We start from the raw sequence: 17,702 nt of genomic DNA, 5'->3' as shown, positions 1-17,702 counted from the left end.
CACATGGCTGTGGCTTACCAGCTAAAGTTCTGGTGCCTCCATGGTGTCTCTCTGACTCCACCCTTCTTTCTCCCAGCATCCAGCCAAGCTTTCTCTGCCTAGTTCTGTTCTTCCCTGCCATAGACTAAAAGCTGTTCTTTATTCGTTAACCAATAAGAGCAACACACAGACAAAAGGACCTCCCACACCATATGCATACCCTTTCTAGCCTGCTTTTTTTTCTAATTTTATTGATTTTTATTGAGCTCTACGTTTTTCTCTGCTCCCCTCCCCGTTTTTCCCCTCCCTTTCAACTCTCTCCCAAGGTCCCCATGCTCCCAATTTACTCAGGAGATCTTGTCTCTTTCTACTTTCTACTTCCTATGTAGATTAGATCTATGTCTCTCTTAGTGTCCTCATTGTTGTTGTAAATTCTCTGGGATTGTGATTTGTGGGCTGGTTTTCTTTGCTTTATGTCTAAAAACCACCTATGAGTGAGTACATGTGATAATTGTCTTTCTGGGTCTGGGTTACCTCACTCAAAATGATGTTTTCTAGCTCCATCCATTTTCCTGCAAAATTCAAGATGTCATTATTTTTTTCTGCTGTGTAGTACTCCATTGTGTAAATATACCACATTTTCCTTATCCATTCTTCAGTCGAGGGGCATTTAGGTTGTTTTCAGGTTCTTGCTATGACAAACAATGCTGCTATGATCGTAGTTGAGCACATGTCCTTGTGGCACAATTGAGCATCCTTTGGATATCTACCCAAAAGTGGTATTACTGGGTCTTGAAGAAAGTTGTTTCCTAATTTTCTGAGAAATCGCCACACTAACTTCCAATGGGGCTGTGCCAGCTTGCATTCCCACCAGCAATGCAGAAGTGTTTCCTTTACCCCACAGCCTCTCCAGCATAAGTTGTCATCAGTGTTTTTGATCTTGCCTAGCCTGCTTTTAAAAAATATATATTTTAAAATTATTTTATTTTATGTGTATGTAAATTGTATGAATATATGTCTATGTGTCATGTGTGTTTCTTATGCACATGGAAGCTAAAAGAAGGCATCAGATATCCTGGAACTTGAGTTCCTGATGGTTATTAGTCATCATGTGTGTGCAGGAAATTGAATCCAGGTCCCCTATAAGAGCAAAACATGCTTTTAAGTGCTGAGCTCTCTCTCCAGCCCTCTGCTTTATTTTTTAGGGTAGATCTTTTTACATTGTTCTTTCTCCTCCATTCTGCCTCAGCAACATTGGCCACTTTACTATTCCTTGGAACTGGGTAGACATTCTTTTGCATTTGGACATTTGCAGAAAGAGTACTTTTTTTTTTCTGGAATATTCACCCAGATTTCCTTGGGCCCTCTTCTTTAAACCTTGCTCAAAGGATATCTTTCCATGGAGACTCCCTGATAGCTCTGTTTCAAATTTCAGCTTGGTTTTTTTTTGTTTTTGTTTTTGTTTTTTTTTTTTTAATAAATGCAGTACCCTTAACTCTGCTTTTCTTTGCCAGTTTGGTATACATCTTGTTATTTAACTAATTTTAACTTTAAAAAAAGCATCTGTCCTAGTCACTTTTGTCTGTCTTATTCTATTGCTGTGTAAAGACACCATGACTAAGGCAACTCTTAAAGAATAAAACATTTAATTGGGGACTTGTTTACAGTTCAGAGGCTTAGTCCTGTCCATTATTATCATGGTGAGGAGCATGATGCAGGCACAATACATACTGGAAAAGTAGTTGAGAGCTACATTTTATGTGCAGAGGCAGGAGAGAAGGGAGACTGACTGGGTATGACATGAGCTTTTGCAACCTCAAAGCTCACCTCCAGTGACACACTTGCTTCAAAAAAACCCCACATCTCCTAATGTTTTCAAACAGTTCCACTCCCTGGTGACTAAGCATTCAAGTACATGAGCCTACAGGAGCTATTCTTTCTCAGGTCACAATCATCTCTCCTAGCTGGAATGTTATGTCCCTAAAGACAGAAATCTTTACCTGTTTTGTTCTCTTAAAGGAAAAAAATCAGTGTCTTAGAATTTAAGTGGTTATTGTGTATTTTTGAGTGTCATATTTGATATATATTTTGACTATTATCTTTTCTTTCTCTTTTTGACTAGGGCAGAAATTTGTGTTTTGTCGTATGCATTGTGTTTTGTCATATGCACTGTGTTTCCCAGAATGGATATTTACCACGTTGTCAGACACACAATAAAGCATCAGTTAACCAATTGTTAGGAAGGTGAAAAGATTAGCACTTGTTCCTTTGGAACAATTACACTTATTTTTCAGGGTAGGATTATCACTTTTATACCATAAATGTTTTATATATATAGTACATTGTAAATATATGTATATTTATTATATATATAATAAAATTAAGTTTATGGGTATAGCTCAATGGTTGAGTGCTTGTGTAGAAAGGCTCAATCTCCAACACCCCTACCTCTCCCACAAACAAGATTTCAGTTCACCTAGAAAACTGTAGTGAAGGAAATAATATCCACCACTGCTATACTTGTATCTAGGCTCACTTACTCTTCTTCAGTTTATAAGCTATTGGTCATGTTTCATCTGTGTCTAGGATATGTATGTGTATCCATTTTTTGGAGGATGTATCACACTGGGTATTGTTTTTACCAAGTTTTCATACTTAACAAGAAAAAAATCTTTACACATTTTCATTCTAGGCTTATATCTTTTTAGTATCTGCATAGTAGCTGTATTAGTAGTCGTGATTCTCTAGAGGAACAGACTCAATAGAATATATCTATATAGAGAAAGGGGGGTTTATTAGAGTGGTTTATGGGCTCTGGTCCAGTTAGTCCATCAATGGCTATCTTTCAATGCAAAGTTCAAGAATTGAGTAGCTCATCAGTCCATAATGCTGGATGCCTCTGCTGGTCTTCAGTATATGCCAGAATCCTGAAGAAGTAGGAATGAACTTTCCAATGAGAGCAGGGCAAGCAGGTAGAGAACAAACACTTGCTTCTTCCATGTCCTTTATATAGGCTGTCATCTGAAGGTGTGGGCCAGATTCAAGGTGTATCTTTCCATCTCAAAGGATCTAGATGTAGGGCCGGTCTTCCCACTTCAAATGATTTAATTAAGAAAAATCCCTCACAGGGGTATCCATCTGCTTGGGTTTTAGTTAATTCCAGATGTAGTCAAATTGACAACCATGAATAGCCATCACAGTAGCATAAAATAAGATAATGAAAATTAGTGATTCAGAGTTGTACATAAGTTCATGCAACTATAAGTTATGTTAAAAACATTAGAATTCCTCAATATTTTATAAACTTCACTATGACTTCTAAAAGAATCTTAGAAGGATAATTAAGAAAAATAGGACAGGGGTTGTATTGAATTTTACTCTTAACTAGTGTTTATGAGACCCTGGACTTGGTTCCTAGCAAAGGAATTTCAGATGTAAAATATAGCACGTGTATCTTAGTTCAGAATCATGAGAGAATGCTAATGAATTATAAATGTATGCATTGAACTTATTTGCTGACTTTTTAGCAAAGATCTTTATCTGTCATAAAAACAGTCACTGTTTTTAAACATATGACATAGATGTGTTACATAAATAGCTATAGATGACAGCTGTACTGTAAAACTGAGTATACATTCAGTGTCATAAAATTGATGCAAGAAGTATTTTGTGGCTTAGTTGGAATGAAGGCAGTAAAATAGTTCAGAAGAGAAAGAAGCCTGAATGGGCAGTTTGATAACACTTTATTCCAGTCTTTGTATTGCTTTCCTGTTAAAATTTTCAGAATTATAATTCATGTCAACATTTGATCCAATTAATGGAGAATAATTTGGTACAATATAGTAAGTTAATATTTTATGTAAAATATTGGGTAAAGGGGCCACTTTTTTCATCTGGGTTCTTTTACCATTGAAGGTAGGTAAACGTAGGGACAGGTTACTCTCTGCTTGAAATATAGTCTATATGATTTTATTTTTAAGTGACTTCCTTTTAATACTTTTTCCAATTAAATCAGTTTAAGCATCTTTAATATAAATAATAGAATTTCTAATTTTTCAGATTGAACTTATTTCCCAACAAAATAATATAACAGTATTGGAAGATACAATTAAAAGGCTTAAATCTGTAAGTACATTTTTCACAAATACATGGTTAGTAATCTACTACAAGAATTTAATATATCCTTTAACTCGTGCCTTTGAGAACAATGAATGCATATTTTTTCTAAAATTCACACCCAATAAGAGGTTTCTGGGTGGCCTCACCTTAGGAGAACGCCTTCGTGCCTCCCTGTTGTCAGTGCTTTGTTCTCCTAGAGCACCGTTTCTCAGCCTTCCTAATGCTGGGATCTTTAGTACAGTCCTTATCTTGTGCTGACTCCCAGCCATAAAATTGTCCTTGTTGTTATTTCATGACTGTCATTTTGCTGCTCTTATGAATTGTAATGTAAATATCTGTGCTTTCTGATGGTCTTAGGCAGCCCCTGTGAGAGTCATTCAACCCCCAAAGAGATAGTAACCCATAGGTTGAGAACTGCTGACCTAGAGGTTGAGAATAACTTTTGGTTGATTTTAGCAAAGAGTGTTTAGCTGTTACTAGGTTTTAAAATGATGACTCCCGAATATTTAATTTTTGGTATATGAGGTACATTTTTTATATTTTAAATTTTCTGCCTTTAATAATATTTTTAAGTTATAAATTGGTAACTAGCACCAGTTGATGTTTTGTTTCTCTAACAATATGAAATGAAAAGTTTTCTGCTTAAAAACATTTTAATATTTCATTTAAAATACTTAAAACACCATCTGAAACATGTCGACTTTTTCTCAGTATTCATAAAACAAGTATAAAAACACATTTTAAGAGAAGTGTTTCTAAATATATCCATGTGAATGGGAGTTCATGGGAAGCACCTGAATGTGTCGACTGTCAGAACTCATTAGTATATCCATTCATTGAGCGAATATTGAACAAAGGTAGACATTGAGACTACCTTTAAAGTAGCATGTTAAGATTTCTAAAGTCAGTCAGTCTGTTTCTAAGATTTGCTTCAGGTCTGGATGTTTCTGAAATACACACACACATACACACACATCTCTTTTCTTCTCAAAATGTTTAAGTAAAGGTAGTATTTTATTCAAATAAAGCACACCAAAATGGTGAAAATTGCTCTTAAACTAGTGTATTGCTTTTTAAAAATAATGAATAAATTTTTAGATGTTCTATTTTTAAAAATGCCAAATTTCATATTTTGAAGACTCCTTTGTGTTTTTATTTAGAAAAGTATGCTATAATTTAGCTTGAAATAATCGCTTAATTTTTTTTCTCCTTGGCAAGATAATTTTAGAGACTGAAAAAGCACGAAATAAATGTCCTTCTAGACTTGATTCCTTTGTCAAGACTTTAGAAGCAGACAGAGATTACTATAAGACTGAAGCACAGAATTTGAGAAAAATGATCAGAAATAGATCTAAAAGTCCAAGACGCCCATCTCCAACTTCCCGGGTAGGTTTTGAGAAAATCTTTTAATCTTTTAGTTTGTTTCTTAAGTACTGAATTTTATTCTTTGATTTATCTTATTTGGAAATAATTTGGTTTTGTATAAATTATAGTATTAAGAGATTGGGAGATAGATATCTTTGATGGTACAGTGAACAATGAAGTTAGTTCTTTATTCCCAGGCTAAATTGTGGGTGGGAGGTAATGAGGCCAGTTTAGTACAGTTTGAGATAAAGTTGTGAAAGAAGTAATTTTGTTGTTGTTCACTATTTTCTTTCCTTCTGTAGTCATATTCTCTTAAGTAGAGATTGTGCACTGCCACCCGCAGTAGTGTTTAATTAGTGTACACCTGTATTCTTAGCACTTGGGAAACAGAGGCAGGAGGATCAGGAATTAAAGGCTGGCCCTAGCTTCATAGTGAGTTTAAGGCCAGCTTGGACCACATGAGACTCTGTCTCAAAAAACAAAACAAAACAAAAAAACAAAACAAAACAAAAAAACAAAGAGGAAGAACTTCAGATATCTTAAATAATAATTCTAGGGTGCAAACTGTGATGTGGAACTTTTGAAGTCAACAACAAGAGACCGTGAAGAACTGAAGTGCATGCTGGAAAAATATGAACGTCATTTGGCAGAAATCCAGGGCAATGTCAAGGTTCTTACATCTGAGAGAGACAAGACCTTCCTTCTTTATGAGCAGGTAAGCATGTAAGCACACAGATTGTATTACTAATAGCAGTCATTTCTAGAGGTTTGCAGTTCTTTCGTAGGTTTTATGGCCATAATTAAACATGCCAATCAAATTACTCTACCACTTGGAAATTATGTTTTTCCCTAAGATATTCCTTTTTCCTTTTCTTTTTTTGTGGTGCTGGGATCAAATCCAGGACTTTGTGCATTCTAGGTGAGTACTCTACCACTAAGCTACATCTACAGCCCTGTTGTCAAGATAGTCTTAATGAAGGTATCATTTCCAATATAAGAAGTGTGAACACATCTATATGTCACTCTTATATTTCATAAGAGATTATATACATACATAAAAGTTTGATTTTTGGAATGAAAAAATGGAGACAGGGCTGAAGTTGTGGCTCACTGATGGAGTGCTTACATAGGCCCTAGGTTTTGATCCTTAACACATCACAGAACAATAAAAACAAAACAAAGCAGCGACAAAACCACAAAGAGAAACGAGAGTCTCAAATGATAGGATGTCATATGTTCAAGGTAAAACCTTCAGAATTTGGTGGAGGAAAGGTTAAAAAATTCTATAACATCACTTTGGGAGCTGCCATATAACTTGTTTAAATTTAGAGGTTAAAATAACTTTGTAATTTAACTTTACTTTCTATTTAAAACTGTATAGCTTTTATTAATAAAATATTTAATCAACAAGAATTAAATCCTATTTATCATAGTGTATTTTTTTTGATAAACAACTACAATTTTAAGAAGAAATAGTTACTATATCCAGGGCTCTAGAGTTGCTACTTTAAGACACTGTATAGGTCACAACCCCGTATGCATCACAGAATATGGGAGCATGAAGGTTTTGCAACAGTGAAAATGCAACCAAAAAAATTAACTCAAAGCCAAACACATCATAGATATGAGACGTGAACCTATATCATATTGTATGACTTCACTGCAGCTTTGCTTCTTAACACACAGCATGCACACTTGATCTCCACATACCATCATATACTGCAACACTGATGATGCTTCCTGAAACTGCAGCTCAGATTTGACATTTGTTTGTTGTGAGTTGCAGTGTTTTAACTGCACACAAATTTTCCGCTTTTATAAAAATGTAATGGTTTAATTGGAAAACAAATGCGTTCAATAGTTTCCTACTGTCATTCCTTAGCATGTGGTACCAAATTAGTTTATTTTGGATTGTATTATATTAGAATGATTTTAAAAACTTTTGTTTAAAGCTGTGTGTGGTGGCACAGGCCTTTAATCCCAGCACTTGGGAGTCAGAGGCAGATGGGTCTCTGTGAGTTTGAGGCTAGCCTGGTCTACATAGTTAGTTCTAGACTAGCCTGAGTTATGTAATGAAACTCTGTCTCAATAAATAAAAGAAAAAGAAAGTAAAAATTGCTGTTTGAGTTGTTGATTTAAGTTTCACCAAAAATATTAGTTTTAGTTTGGGATTGGGTCAGAATTTACAACTATTTCTGAGGCCACTCTAAACATAGTTCTATCATTTTTCACTATATATATTTGAAAAGCAGCGTCCCAAACATTGATAATGATAACTCAAACCAACTCTGCTAAACACTGAAGATGTTCTGTGTCCTAAAGTATAAAGGTTTAGCTATTTATATAGAAATAAACAAGGACCCCCATTTCATTGCTATGCAAATTTGCTTCCATTTTTAATAAATTATATGTATGCCAAAGAATTATTTTAGAATACATTTCTTTCTGGTTTATAATCAGGAAGTATCTGATTGGTGCATTTATTTTACATACCTAGATGCATGTCAAATTTTTTCAAGTGAAAAGAAATCATTAGTGGGAAAAGTTCTTACACTCTCTACGGGATAAAAAAGAATTAAAGCAGGCCCTGTTTCCATTAGTATATAGTATAGTTCGGGAGAAACGAATAGTGTCTTTTATTGGTTTATTTTTTTATAACTGTGTTTTTGGTTGTGAACTTCGCCTTTAATGATTGAGCTGTCTCTATAGCTCAGTTTTTGTGACTATAAGCTTTCTCCTTTAGAGTGTATTGTAAGAAATAAAAAGAAGAACACTTTTTTTTTTAGTTTTGGTGATCAAGGAAATTTTGCCAGAATATGTGGTATTTGAGTCCTGAATTACAATAGGGACTTCTATTATTCTGAAAGGGACAAGGAAGATTATCCTGAAGGAATAGTGTGTGGCAAAGGAAGAAGGTAGGAAATAGTAGAGGTAGATAGACTACTTTAGATTAGGATAGGCTGAATGTGTCAGTGGAGCAAGGGGCAGTGAAGGCTTGGGAAGTAGATTGGACTGAGGCAGGAGTTTGCACCCTAGTCCATAAATGTTCTTCTCGTTTCTTCAGCTTTGAAGACTGTGGTGTCTGGGACAGCTATTCAGTTCCATCGTAGCCACTGACAATGCATAATAGAGTGTATTGCAATAAACTTCATGGACTTTGAAATTTGAATGTTATATTGTTTATCATTGTGAAAAGTTCATTCATCAAAAATGAAAAGATTGATTTTATCTCTGACCATTTAAAAATGTGAAAAATATTCTTAGCGTATATCTCTACAAAACAAGAAAGGAGGTTGGTTTTAACCTGTGAGTGCTATATAGTTAGTTAACTTTTCTTTTAAATATTTATTTATTATTGTTACAATATTCTGTCTGTGTGTGTGCGTGCAGGCCAGAAGAGGGCACCAGACCCCATTACAGATGGTTGTGAGCCACCATGTGGTTGCTGGGAATTGAACTCAGGACCTTTGGAAGAGCAGGCAATGCTCTTAACCTCTGAGCCATCTCTCCAGCCCCTAGTTAGTTAACTTTTGACCTTTGATAGTGTCTTAGGGTTTCTATTGCTGTTAAGAGACAACATGATCATGGCATCTCTTATAAAGAAAAACATTTTTAAGCTTTTTATTCCTTGTGCATTTCACATCATGCGTTCCAATCCTATTCATCTCCTCATTCCCTCGCTTCCACCCTCTGACCTTGCAACCTCCCCCCAATACAAAATTTAAAAGTAAAACCCAAAACCAAAACAAGCAAACAAACAAACAAAACAAAATAAAATATCAGTGTGGAAGCTGTAGTGTGGCCCAGTGAGTCACACAGTATACCCAAAGGAAAACATTTAATTGGACTGGCTTAAATTTCAGAGGTTTAGTCCATTATCATCATGATGGGAAGCATGGTGGCATGCAGAGAGGCATGGTGCTGGAAAAGGAGCTGAGGGTTCTACGTCTTGATCTACAGATAGCAGGAAGTGAACTGGGTACCACAGTGAGTGTGACGTGAGCAAGGAGACCTCAAAACCTGCCACTACTGGGACACACTTCCTTCAAGAAGGCCACACATACACCAGCAAAGTTACATCTCCTAATAGTGCCACTCCCTTTGTGGGGTCATTGCCCTTCAAACTACCACAGATGGCTCAGTGGACCTGACTAGGATTTACACGCTTGATTTTTAACCAGTGGATAATTTATTATTTATTGAAGGCAGGAAATTATAACCAAAGTAGTCTTTTTTGAAAAACATTTTTTATCTTGTGGCAAATCTCATATGATCTTTCTATATTAGCGTAATAATTTTTCCTTCAAGAGAATTAGAGGAGGAAGAGACTGTGGATTCCTTAGAAAAATGTTATCATGGTCCATGCATGAAACAAAGGTGATATCAGTGGAAATAAATATAGGAACAGATGCCAGATAAACTAAGGAAGATTTGAGAAGATTTGATTTGGGAGATAAGTAACAAATGGAAACATTTAAAATTTTATCTTGAATGACAGAGAATTGGGGAAATAAAAAGAGGAGAAATAAGCCATTGATGATTTGAGGGAAAGTTATGGATTTGGTTTAGGAAGGTGGAGTTAGATGGTATACATTCAGATAGTAACTGCTACCTAGCAGTAAGACATTTAGAACCGGATTAGGAAGAGAGGCAGGCACTGAATATGCAGCTTTAAAGATCATCTTCTTAGATATTATTTGAGCCTTCAGAAAGAATAAATTCTATAAATGAGAAGGCACTAAAATAGAGCAGAAAAGTCAAGATGTAATCTTCAAGAGGCAGGGAAGAACCTTTGAAAGATAAAGAGACCAAGGGCACAAAGGGAGAATGGGGGCCTAGGAAGAAAGGTCTTGAATCAATATGGTTGCTGCCAGAAAATTAAGGGGAATGGGAACTATGAAAAATCCATTACAGTTGGCGAGCTCCTTAACTCAGGTTTTGTAGTGGTGGTGGCTGAGACTGCCTAAAAACAAAAGCAAAAACAAAAAGCCTACAAAGTAAGAAAAGACACAGCATGGTAGATGGGGCAGTAGGACTAGATGACAGGTTGTCAAGCTACTACATGATGAAGGTGATGGGGCTTGCTGGGAACTAGGGTGAAAAGACCCAGTGGAAGGGGCACTGCTCGAGGTGAGAGGTTATAATCATCATTAATTAGGAAGATTTTAGAAAACACTTTAAGAAATGTGGTGAAGGCTAAGCTGTAGATATTGAGAAACTGTATCTTTTTCTGAAACTGGGGGCCACCTGAGTAGATAATGATCAAAACTGAAGGAAGTAAAGTGAATATGAAATCATCTATAGATATGCAACAGATATGGGGCCTCAGGACTGATTAACAAGTGTTCAGAGACCATGTTGGGCTGTCAGTAAGGAAGGACTGGTGGAACTTTCTGTCAGGGTAACTTTTATTTTTTATATCTTTTTTATAAAGATATAGCAAATATAAAGATAAGCACTGTGGAATTTTTATTAGACAAGTATTTCACCTGAGTTGTGCTGAATTCAAATGGAATATACAAAGTCTTTTCTTAACTACAAACCCCCCACAAATACATACTTATATATTTGCTTGCACTTATTTATAAACTCTTGAAAAGAAAAATTCATCCATTTCCTTATTTTCTTGCTCCTTGCATATTATTTCAGATTTCAATTTTAGTTGACTGGATATAAGATACTTTATGTATAATTTGAAGTTTTCTTTTTTCAATTTTATGTATTTTTATCATAGGCGCAGGAAGAAATTGCTCGACTTCGAAGAGAAATGATGAAAAGCTGTAAGTCTCCTAAGTCAACTACAGCACATGCTATTCTTCGTCGGGTAGAGACGGAAAGAGATGTAGCCTTCACTGATTTGCGGAGAATGACCACAGAGCGAGACAGTCTGAGAGAAAGGCTAAAGGTGTGCAGTCATTTTGTCTGTCTCCATAGGTATAACACAGGTGCGGTGACACTGAAAGTCCTTTGTTGTGTTTTCTGTGTTAAACAGATTGCTCAAGAGACGGCTTTTAATGAGAAGGCTCACTTGGAACAAAGGATAGAGGAGCTGGAGTGTACAGTTCATAACGTAAAACAAAACCTCGGTGGCTCTACTCACAGTTTCCCCTTTTCTCTTCTTACTGTCTTAGGAAGAATTCTTTTATTTTTCTGAGACTGTGTTTGTAGTCCTAAAATACTTAAGGTGGTGTATATGATGTGTTATTCATAATCCTATGTTACCTTTCACTTCATTATTTCCTCTAGAGACACAAGTGCAGCTTTTTATTTTTGTTGTGTTTGTTTGAAAAGAAGTTTTGATTTTATTGTTAAGATGTAGTCTCAGGATTCTTAATTCATTATTAGACTATTTTTTGGAGGGAGTGGACTACAAGGGCTTACTAGCCCAGGTCGGCTTTGAACCCATGGTTCTGCTGCTTCAGCCTCCAGAGTGTTGGCATTGTAGTACCACTGCACTTATCTAAAATTTCAGTTTTTCTCACCTCTGTGTTCTGTTAAAGATAATATTGCCAAATATGAGCATATCAAGCATTTGAGGTGCTCCAGATACACGTTAGCAGTGTTCCAGGTACATAAACAGTTAAGGTTTGAATGTACGGATAAATTCATTTGAGGCATTTCTTATAATAAGTAAAAAACAAACAAGAGAAAAAGAATTTTATTTTCATAAACTTGCTCTATATGCAATGTACTAATCTTGAATAACAAATAAATGTTTTTACAAATCCAGTATGTCTATAATCAAATTGAACCAGATTGAGAAAGGTAGACTGATAATACTGAGATAGGTAGGCTTTATAGAAGGCTATGTAGTGGCTTGTTTTTATCCTGTTATATAATACTTTATAAAACCTTCTACAGTGTCAGGTCTCCCCTAGTTGATCATCTCGTTGTGTAAATAATTCTGCCACAAACTGCAGTTTGTAGGAGTCTCCGCGCTAAGACCGATGAGGCTGCTGAGTGGTAGGAGTTAACTTTGTCATTCTGCTTGTGTAGCTTGATGATGAACGTATGGAACAAATGTCAAATATGACTTTGATGAAGGAAACCATAACCACTGTGGAAAAAGAAATGAAATCATTAGCAAGAAAGGCAATGGATACCGAAAGTGAACTTGGCAGACAAAAAGCAGAGAATAATTCTTTGAGGTAAAAACTACATTGTCGTTAAACAACTGACAGTTTGCTGTACTTAATTGCTCTGCTTATATAGTACATTTCATAATGAAAATTTATTATCTGTTACTTTAGTTTATGAGAAGACTGATAGGGTGCACTTGTAGAAACCTCAGCAATGTAATGAGTGCCCCCCAAATCATTCAACCAGGAAACATGCATACACTCATTTTAATCTTATATTTGCAGCGTGTCAAGTTTAATAAAGTAGTTTTTATATAGCCCTCTGAGAACTGAGACATTTAACTTAAGTATTGTTTAATTTACTTTTATAACTTTAAATTCTGTTCTCAGGTCTGAACAATTCATGAAAGCCCAGACTGGAAAGCTTAGGGTAAGATGGTTTCAACACAGGAAGAAGTTGATTAGCTCTTTCATTACACTGGTGTGGTGGCAGAGGCCACTAAAGCAGTGTGTAGGCAGGAAGTCACCTCTACATTTGAGTTTTATGTTACTATTTGTTGATGTGAAACAAAGCTACTCAAGTTTTAGTGGAGTTGAATTTCTCTTTATCTGTAGACATGAAAAATGTTAATTGATGTGAATGTGAAATATATTATCCAATAACAGATATTAATTGGGCCACATATGAGTTCCCAGAGTCTCCCCCTTGATCTTTCCAGGACTAGTGGTGCAGAGTAGGAACCACTTGTCAGTCAGACATTTACCCAAACTCCCTTCTTTTCCTTGGAAACCTTTTTCTTTCTTCTAAGGTTACTGTTACACTCACACGAAAATAATATCAAAGTAATACTAAAGCAAGAAAACAATAAAGAAACCTGGGAAAATAAAACAAGTAACAAAAAGGTTAAAATCATCTATAACTCCCTGACCCATGGAAAAAGATTAGTGTAGAACTGCTTCCAGCCAGAAAGCAGCCCATGTGTATGCAGCACGAAAGTGTCCTGTGTAGTGAGCTTAGCCTATGGCCGTTTACATCTGGCCTTTTAATTTCATCACAGGATTTCTATGTTGCTAGAAAATATTTGTCTCTGAGATAACATTTTGTGTCTTGTAGCATTCTAATGGAGAGATGTGTATTAATCTGGGGTATCGTGGGTGTGTTTTGTTCCTGTGGTGCAGGATCCTGCTGTATGGCTCTGCTTTGGAGTACCCTGCTTCTGTAGGGCAGCAGGGCAGCCGTGTGCACCCTGCCTAGCAGTTTTAGGGGATTTTTTTTTGATTTATGCTTATTTGGGAACTATTATTGATGTGTAACTGAAGCATATATACTAAAATGTCAATATTTTATATGTTAAGGTTGAAAAATTTGACCTTTAAAACCATCACCACAATCAAGATTCTGCCCTTATTCAGCACTCTAAGTTCCCTCTTGCCCCTCTGTAATTTTCATACACTGCTGATTATATGAATTGATTTTATTTCAGGCATATAGGTATTTGGATTTTCTAAAAATTTAAACCAATGAAATTATATTGTATATGTTGTTTAATCAGGTTCCTTTCCCTCAGTGTAGTTATTTTGAGGTTTGTTCCTTATGTATTACACACGTCATGTGTAATTTATACTCTGACTGCTGAGCTGTATTCTATTGTGTGGGTGTACGCATTGATGGTTGCACTGTTTCCAGTTTGGGGCCATAAAAAATAAAGCCACTAAGCTCTTCCCTATATAAATCTTTGTGTGGATATATGTTTTTATTTCTTGGATCAATATCTAGGAATAAATGGCTGAGCCATATGATGCAATTTCCTTTCAGGGAAACCATTAAAGTCTTTTTCAGTGTGGCTGTAGTACTGTGCATTTACTCCAGCAGTGCTGAGTTTTTCAGTAGTTACATAGCCTCACTGACATTTGATATGCAGTTCATTTTTAACACCAGCTATTATTTTGTTGTGTAGATCTATTTTAAAGTTTTACAAAGGCATTTTAAACTTTATTGTAGAATAATTGTTGGCTAAAATTATATTTAAAGAATACAGTATAGTATTTTGATACATAGGACATTGTGAAATGATACTTGGCTGATGGTGAGTAGGTAAGTACTTTATGTTGACACTTTGGTGATTGTTTTCTGGCTATCTGTTCCTCTTTTGTCTTTGTGAGCCATTGGTTTACTATACTGAGGCTTCGGTTCCATTTTCTTTTGTATGTTACATTTGGTTCTTTGTGGTTATTGTAAGGTTTACTACTGCATTTTATAGTTTTGTCAGTCTTTTCAACTGATAGTATCATTCACATGAAAGTGCTGATATCTGTTGAAGATAAATATACTTCAGGCACATATGCACAATGGTGTCTTTGGTAGATCATTTTGGTAGCTGTATCTTTCAGTGTTTGAAGCACTTTTAAAAAACTATACTCATAGATCAATGCCTTGCTTAATCATCTTCAGCGAAACTTTCCCCTGCAGCAGATGGGTACAAATATAGAAACCCACAGCCAGACATTGTGCACAGAGTGAGACTTTGGAACACTCAGCCCTAAATGGGATGTCTCCATCAAACCCTCCCCTCATGTTCAGGGAACCATGAAGGAGAGGAGGTAGAGAGAATGTAAGAGTCAGAGGGGATGGAGGACACCAAGAAAACATGGCCCTTTTAAATCAACATAAGCAAAACTCACGTGAACGCAGCAGAGACTGAAGAAGCATGCACAGGGCCTGCATGGATCTGTCTTTTTTAAAATTGATTTTATTGAGCTAAACATTTTTCTCTGCTCCCCTTCCAGACTCTCTCCTCCCCTTCATCTCTCTCCCATGGTTCCCATGCTCCCAATTTACTCAGGAGATCTTGTCTTTTTCTACTTTCCATGTAGATTAGATCCACATATGTCTCTCTTAGGGTTCTTATTGTTGTCTAGGTTCTCCGGGATTGTGAACTGTAGGCTGGTTTTCTTTGCTTTATGTTTAAAAACCACTTATGAGTGAGTACAGGTGATAATTGTCTTTCTGGATCTGGGTTACCTCACTCAAAATAATGTTTTCTAGCTCCATCCATTTGCCTGCAAATTTTAATATTTCCTCTGAGGGAGTAGGCCTGAACCAGTACCTCTGTGGGTCTGGGTACACCCGAATATGGGGCTATCTTTTGTGTGTATATTATGATTTCCACTTTAGTGTTTATATGAGATTCCTGAATGCAAATGAATGGGTCTGAGTTTTGTGCCTTTTGGGGGGCTCCTTTCCTTCTGTTAGTTTGTCTTGACCAGCTTTGATATTACATTTTTTGTTTTATCTTACATTATTTAATTTGGTCATTTTTTAAATACTACCTCTTAGAAGTCTGTTCTTTTCTAATGAGAGACAGAAAGAGAGTAGATGTGAATAGCGATGGAGGTGGGGAGGAACTGGGAGGAGTAGAGGGAAGGGTTTAAAAACAAGAAATTAAAAAAAACACAAAAAATACATAAAATAAAATGGTAGCTATTCTTATAGGAGTGAAATGGTATTGCAGTTTTGATGTGTATTGTGTAACATCATGCCTGGTTTTGATAAAAGACTTTTGAAGTTCATATCTAGATGTTTATATTTTCCCTGGAAGTGGGGAGTTTTATCAGTGTTTCTTTAAGTGTTTGCCTCTTCTCTTTACCCCTGCAGAGCGAATGTTGACTCTCTTGAGAGCTCTGTAGTCCTCCATCCCTCCTCACTCTTTCTCTTCTCTAACAGTGTTTCTAAATGTCACGTCTTTTGAGTTTACAAGTAGTTTCTTCTGCCCCGTCACATTTGTTGCTAGTACTATTCCATTTTAATCTTGATTATTTCTGTTTTTAAGCCCAGAATTTCTTTTGGGTTTCTTTTAATAATTTTAATCTATCTTAGAAATTTTTATTTGTATATTGTTTTCCTGATTTTATTAACATGTCTATGTTCTTTTATAACTTAGTTTACTGTCTTAATAATTTATTTTAAATTTTTGGTCATACACCTTCTAGATTTATATTTTTGGGGGATTGTGTCAAGTTTCTATGGTTTTGCATGGTTCTTGCTTTATGTTGATGGCTGCATATTTGACGGCTAAGTTTCAATAGGGAAGCATCTTCATATTGTGGGGGATATAGTATCAAGTTCATACGCTGATGAAAGCTCAGCAGCTCAGTCTTCTTGCATGTCGGTTGGGGTCAGTGTCAGCACAGTCTGTGAGTCCTCAGCAGCCATGGCTGTGGATGTCTGTAATAGTGAGAGCTATTGCAGTTCTGCTTGTTTACCTTTTTCTCCAAGAAGAGACTATGAATGAGGCATCTGTCCTAACACTAGAGTAGTATATGTGGGCACTCATGGAATAGCCCCAGAGCCTGGGTCTAGAACATCACTGTGCTTGGCTGCTTTTGCTCCAGAGATGGATCCATAGATATGTTTGCTGCAGCAATGGTAGTAACGTTTGTGGGGTGACTGGGGGACTCAGTGTAGAAGTCAGACATGTGTAGAATGAGAGTGACTCTAGAGCTTAGGGCAGAGTTAGAGCTAGCTAACTTTGGGCCTGAGGGTTTGTGGAGCTGTGGTAGACTATAGCACATAGTGTAGGCATACACATAACACATAGTGACAGGCCCAGGGCAGTGTTAGCCTGTGGAAGTGTTGTTTCTGTTGTCTGAACTGCGAGCATGCACTTATGGCTCTGTGGTTTGAAGCACATGTAGATTTTGGAGGAGTGGCCACACAGTCCAAGAGTAGCAGCACAACAATGACTCCCTTTTGAGGGTAAGGCCAAAGCAGCTTCTCCCCATTTAGCTGGTCTGTGGTGGGATTGATGGGTGGCTACCTTCATGGTGAAAGTTGCCAGTTTCTCACACAGGCCAGCCAAGTCTACAGAGTGAGTTCCAGAACAACCAGGACTATACAGAGAAACCCTGTCTTGAAAAACAAACAAAACAAAAAACAATAACAACAACAAAAACCTTTATCTCTGTTTGTATCAAGTCAACAAAACTCAGTCAGCACACTGGTTTTCAGGTGAGGATCTATCTTACTTTCACTCCAGTAGTGTGCAAGGAGTTCAGCATCTACACATTCATGTCAACATTTGTTTTTTTTCTGTAGTGTTTGGTGGTCATTCTTATAGGTGTGAGACATTATGTTGTGGTTTGAATTTACATTTTCTTACT

At 36.3% G+C, this 17,702-nt stretch overlaps 1 protein-coding gene across 4 annotated transcripts in view; it reads left to right on the top strand.

The window, feature by feature from the left end:
- Nucleotides 1–17,702, top strand: part of Tsga10 (testis specific 10) — a 97,162-nt gene that overhangs the window by 26,686 nt on the left and 52,774 nt on the right. For 3 of the 4 annotated variants that reach the window (XM_087898078.1, XM_048430291.3, XM_048430290.3), the window contains exons 4-9: nucleotides 4,039–4,104; nucleotides 5,317–5,484; nucleotides 6,020–6,178; nucleotides 11,198–11,368; nucleotides 11,456–11,533; nucleotides 12,460–12,611. In XM_087898078.1, the coding sequence (XP_087754204.1) occupies nucleotides 4,039–4,104; nucleotides 5,317–5,484; nucleotides 6,020–6,178; nucleotides 11,198–11,368; nucleotides 11,456–11,533; nucleotides 12,460–12,611 (794 nt within the window). The remainder of the gene's footprint in view (nucleotides 1–4,038; nucleotides 4,105–5,316; nucleotides 5,485–6,019; nucleotides 6,179–11,197; nucleotides 11,369–11,455; nucleotides 11,534–12,459; nucleotides 12,612–17,702) is intronic. The other variant, XM_087898079.1, reaches the window with a different exon arrangement.

This window comes from Myodes glareolus, chromosome 18 (assembly GCF_982192425.1).
Source record: "Myodes glareolus chromosome 18, mMyoGla1.1, whole genome shotgun sequence".
In the NCBI taxonomy this organism is placed as follows: Eukaryota; Metazoa; Chordata; class Mammalia; order Rodentia; family Cricetidae; genus Myodes; species Myodes glareolus.
This window is presented reverse-complemented; position numbering and strand designations above follow the sequence as displayed.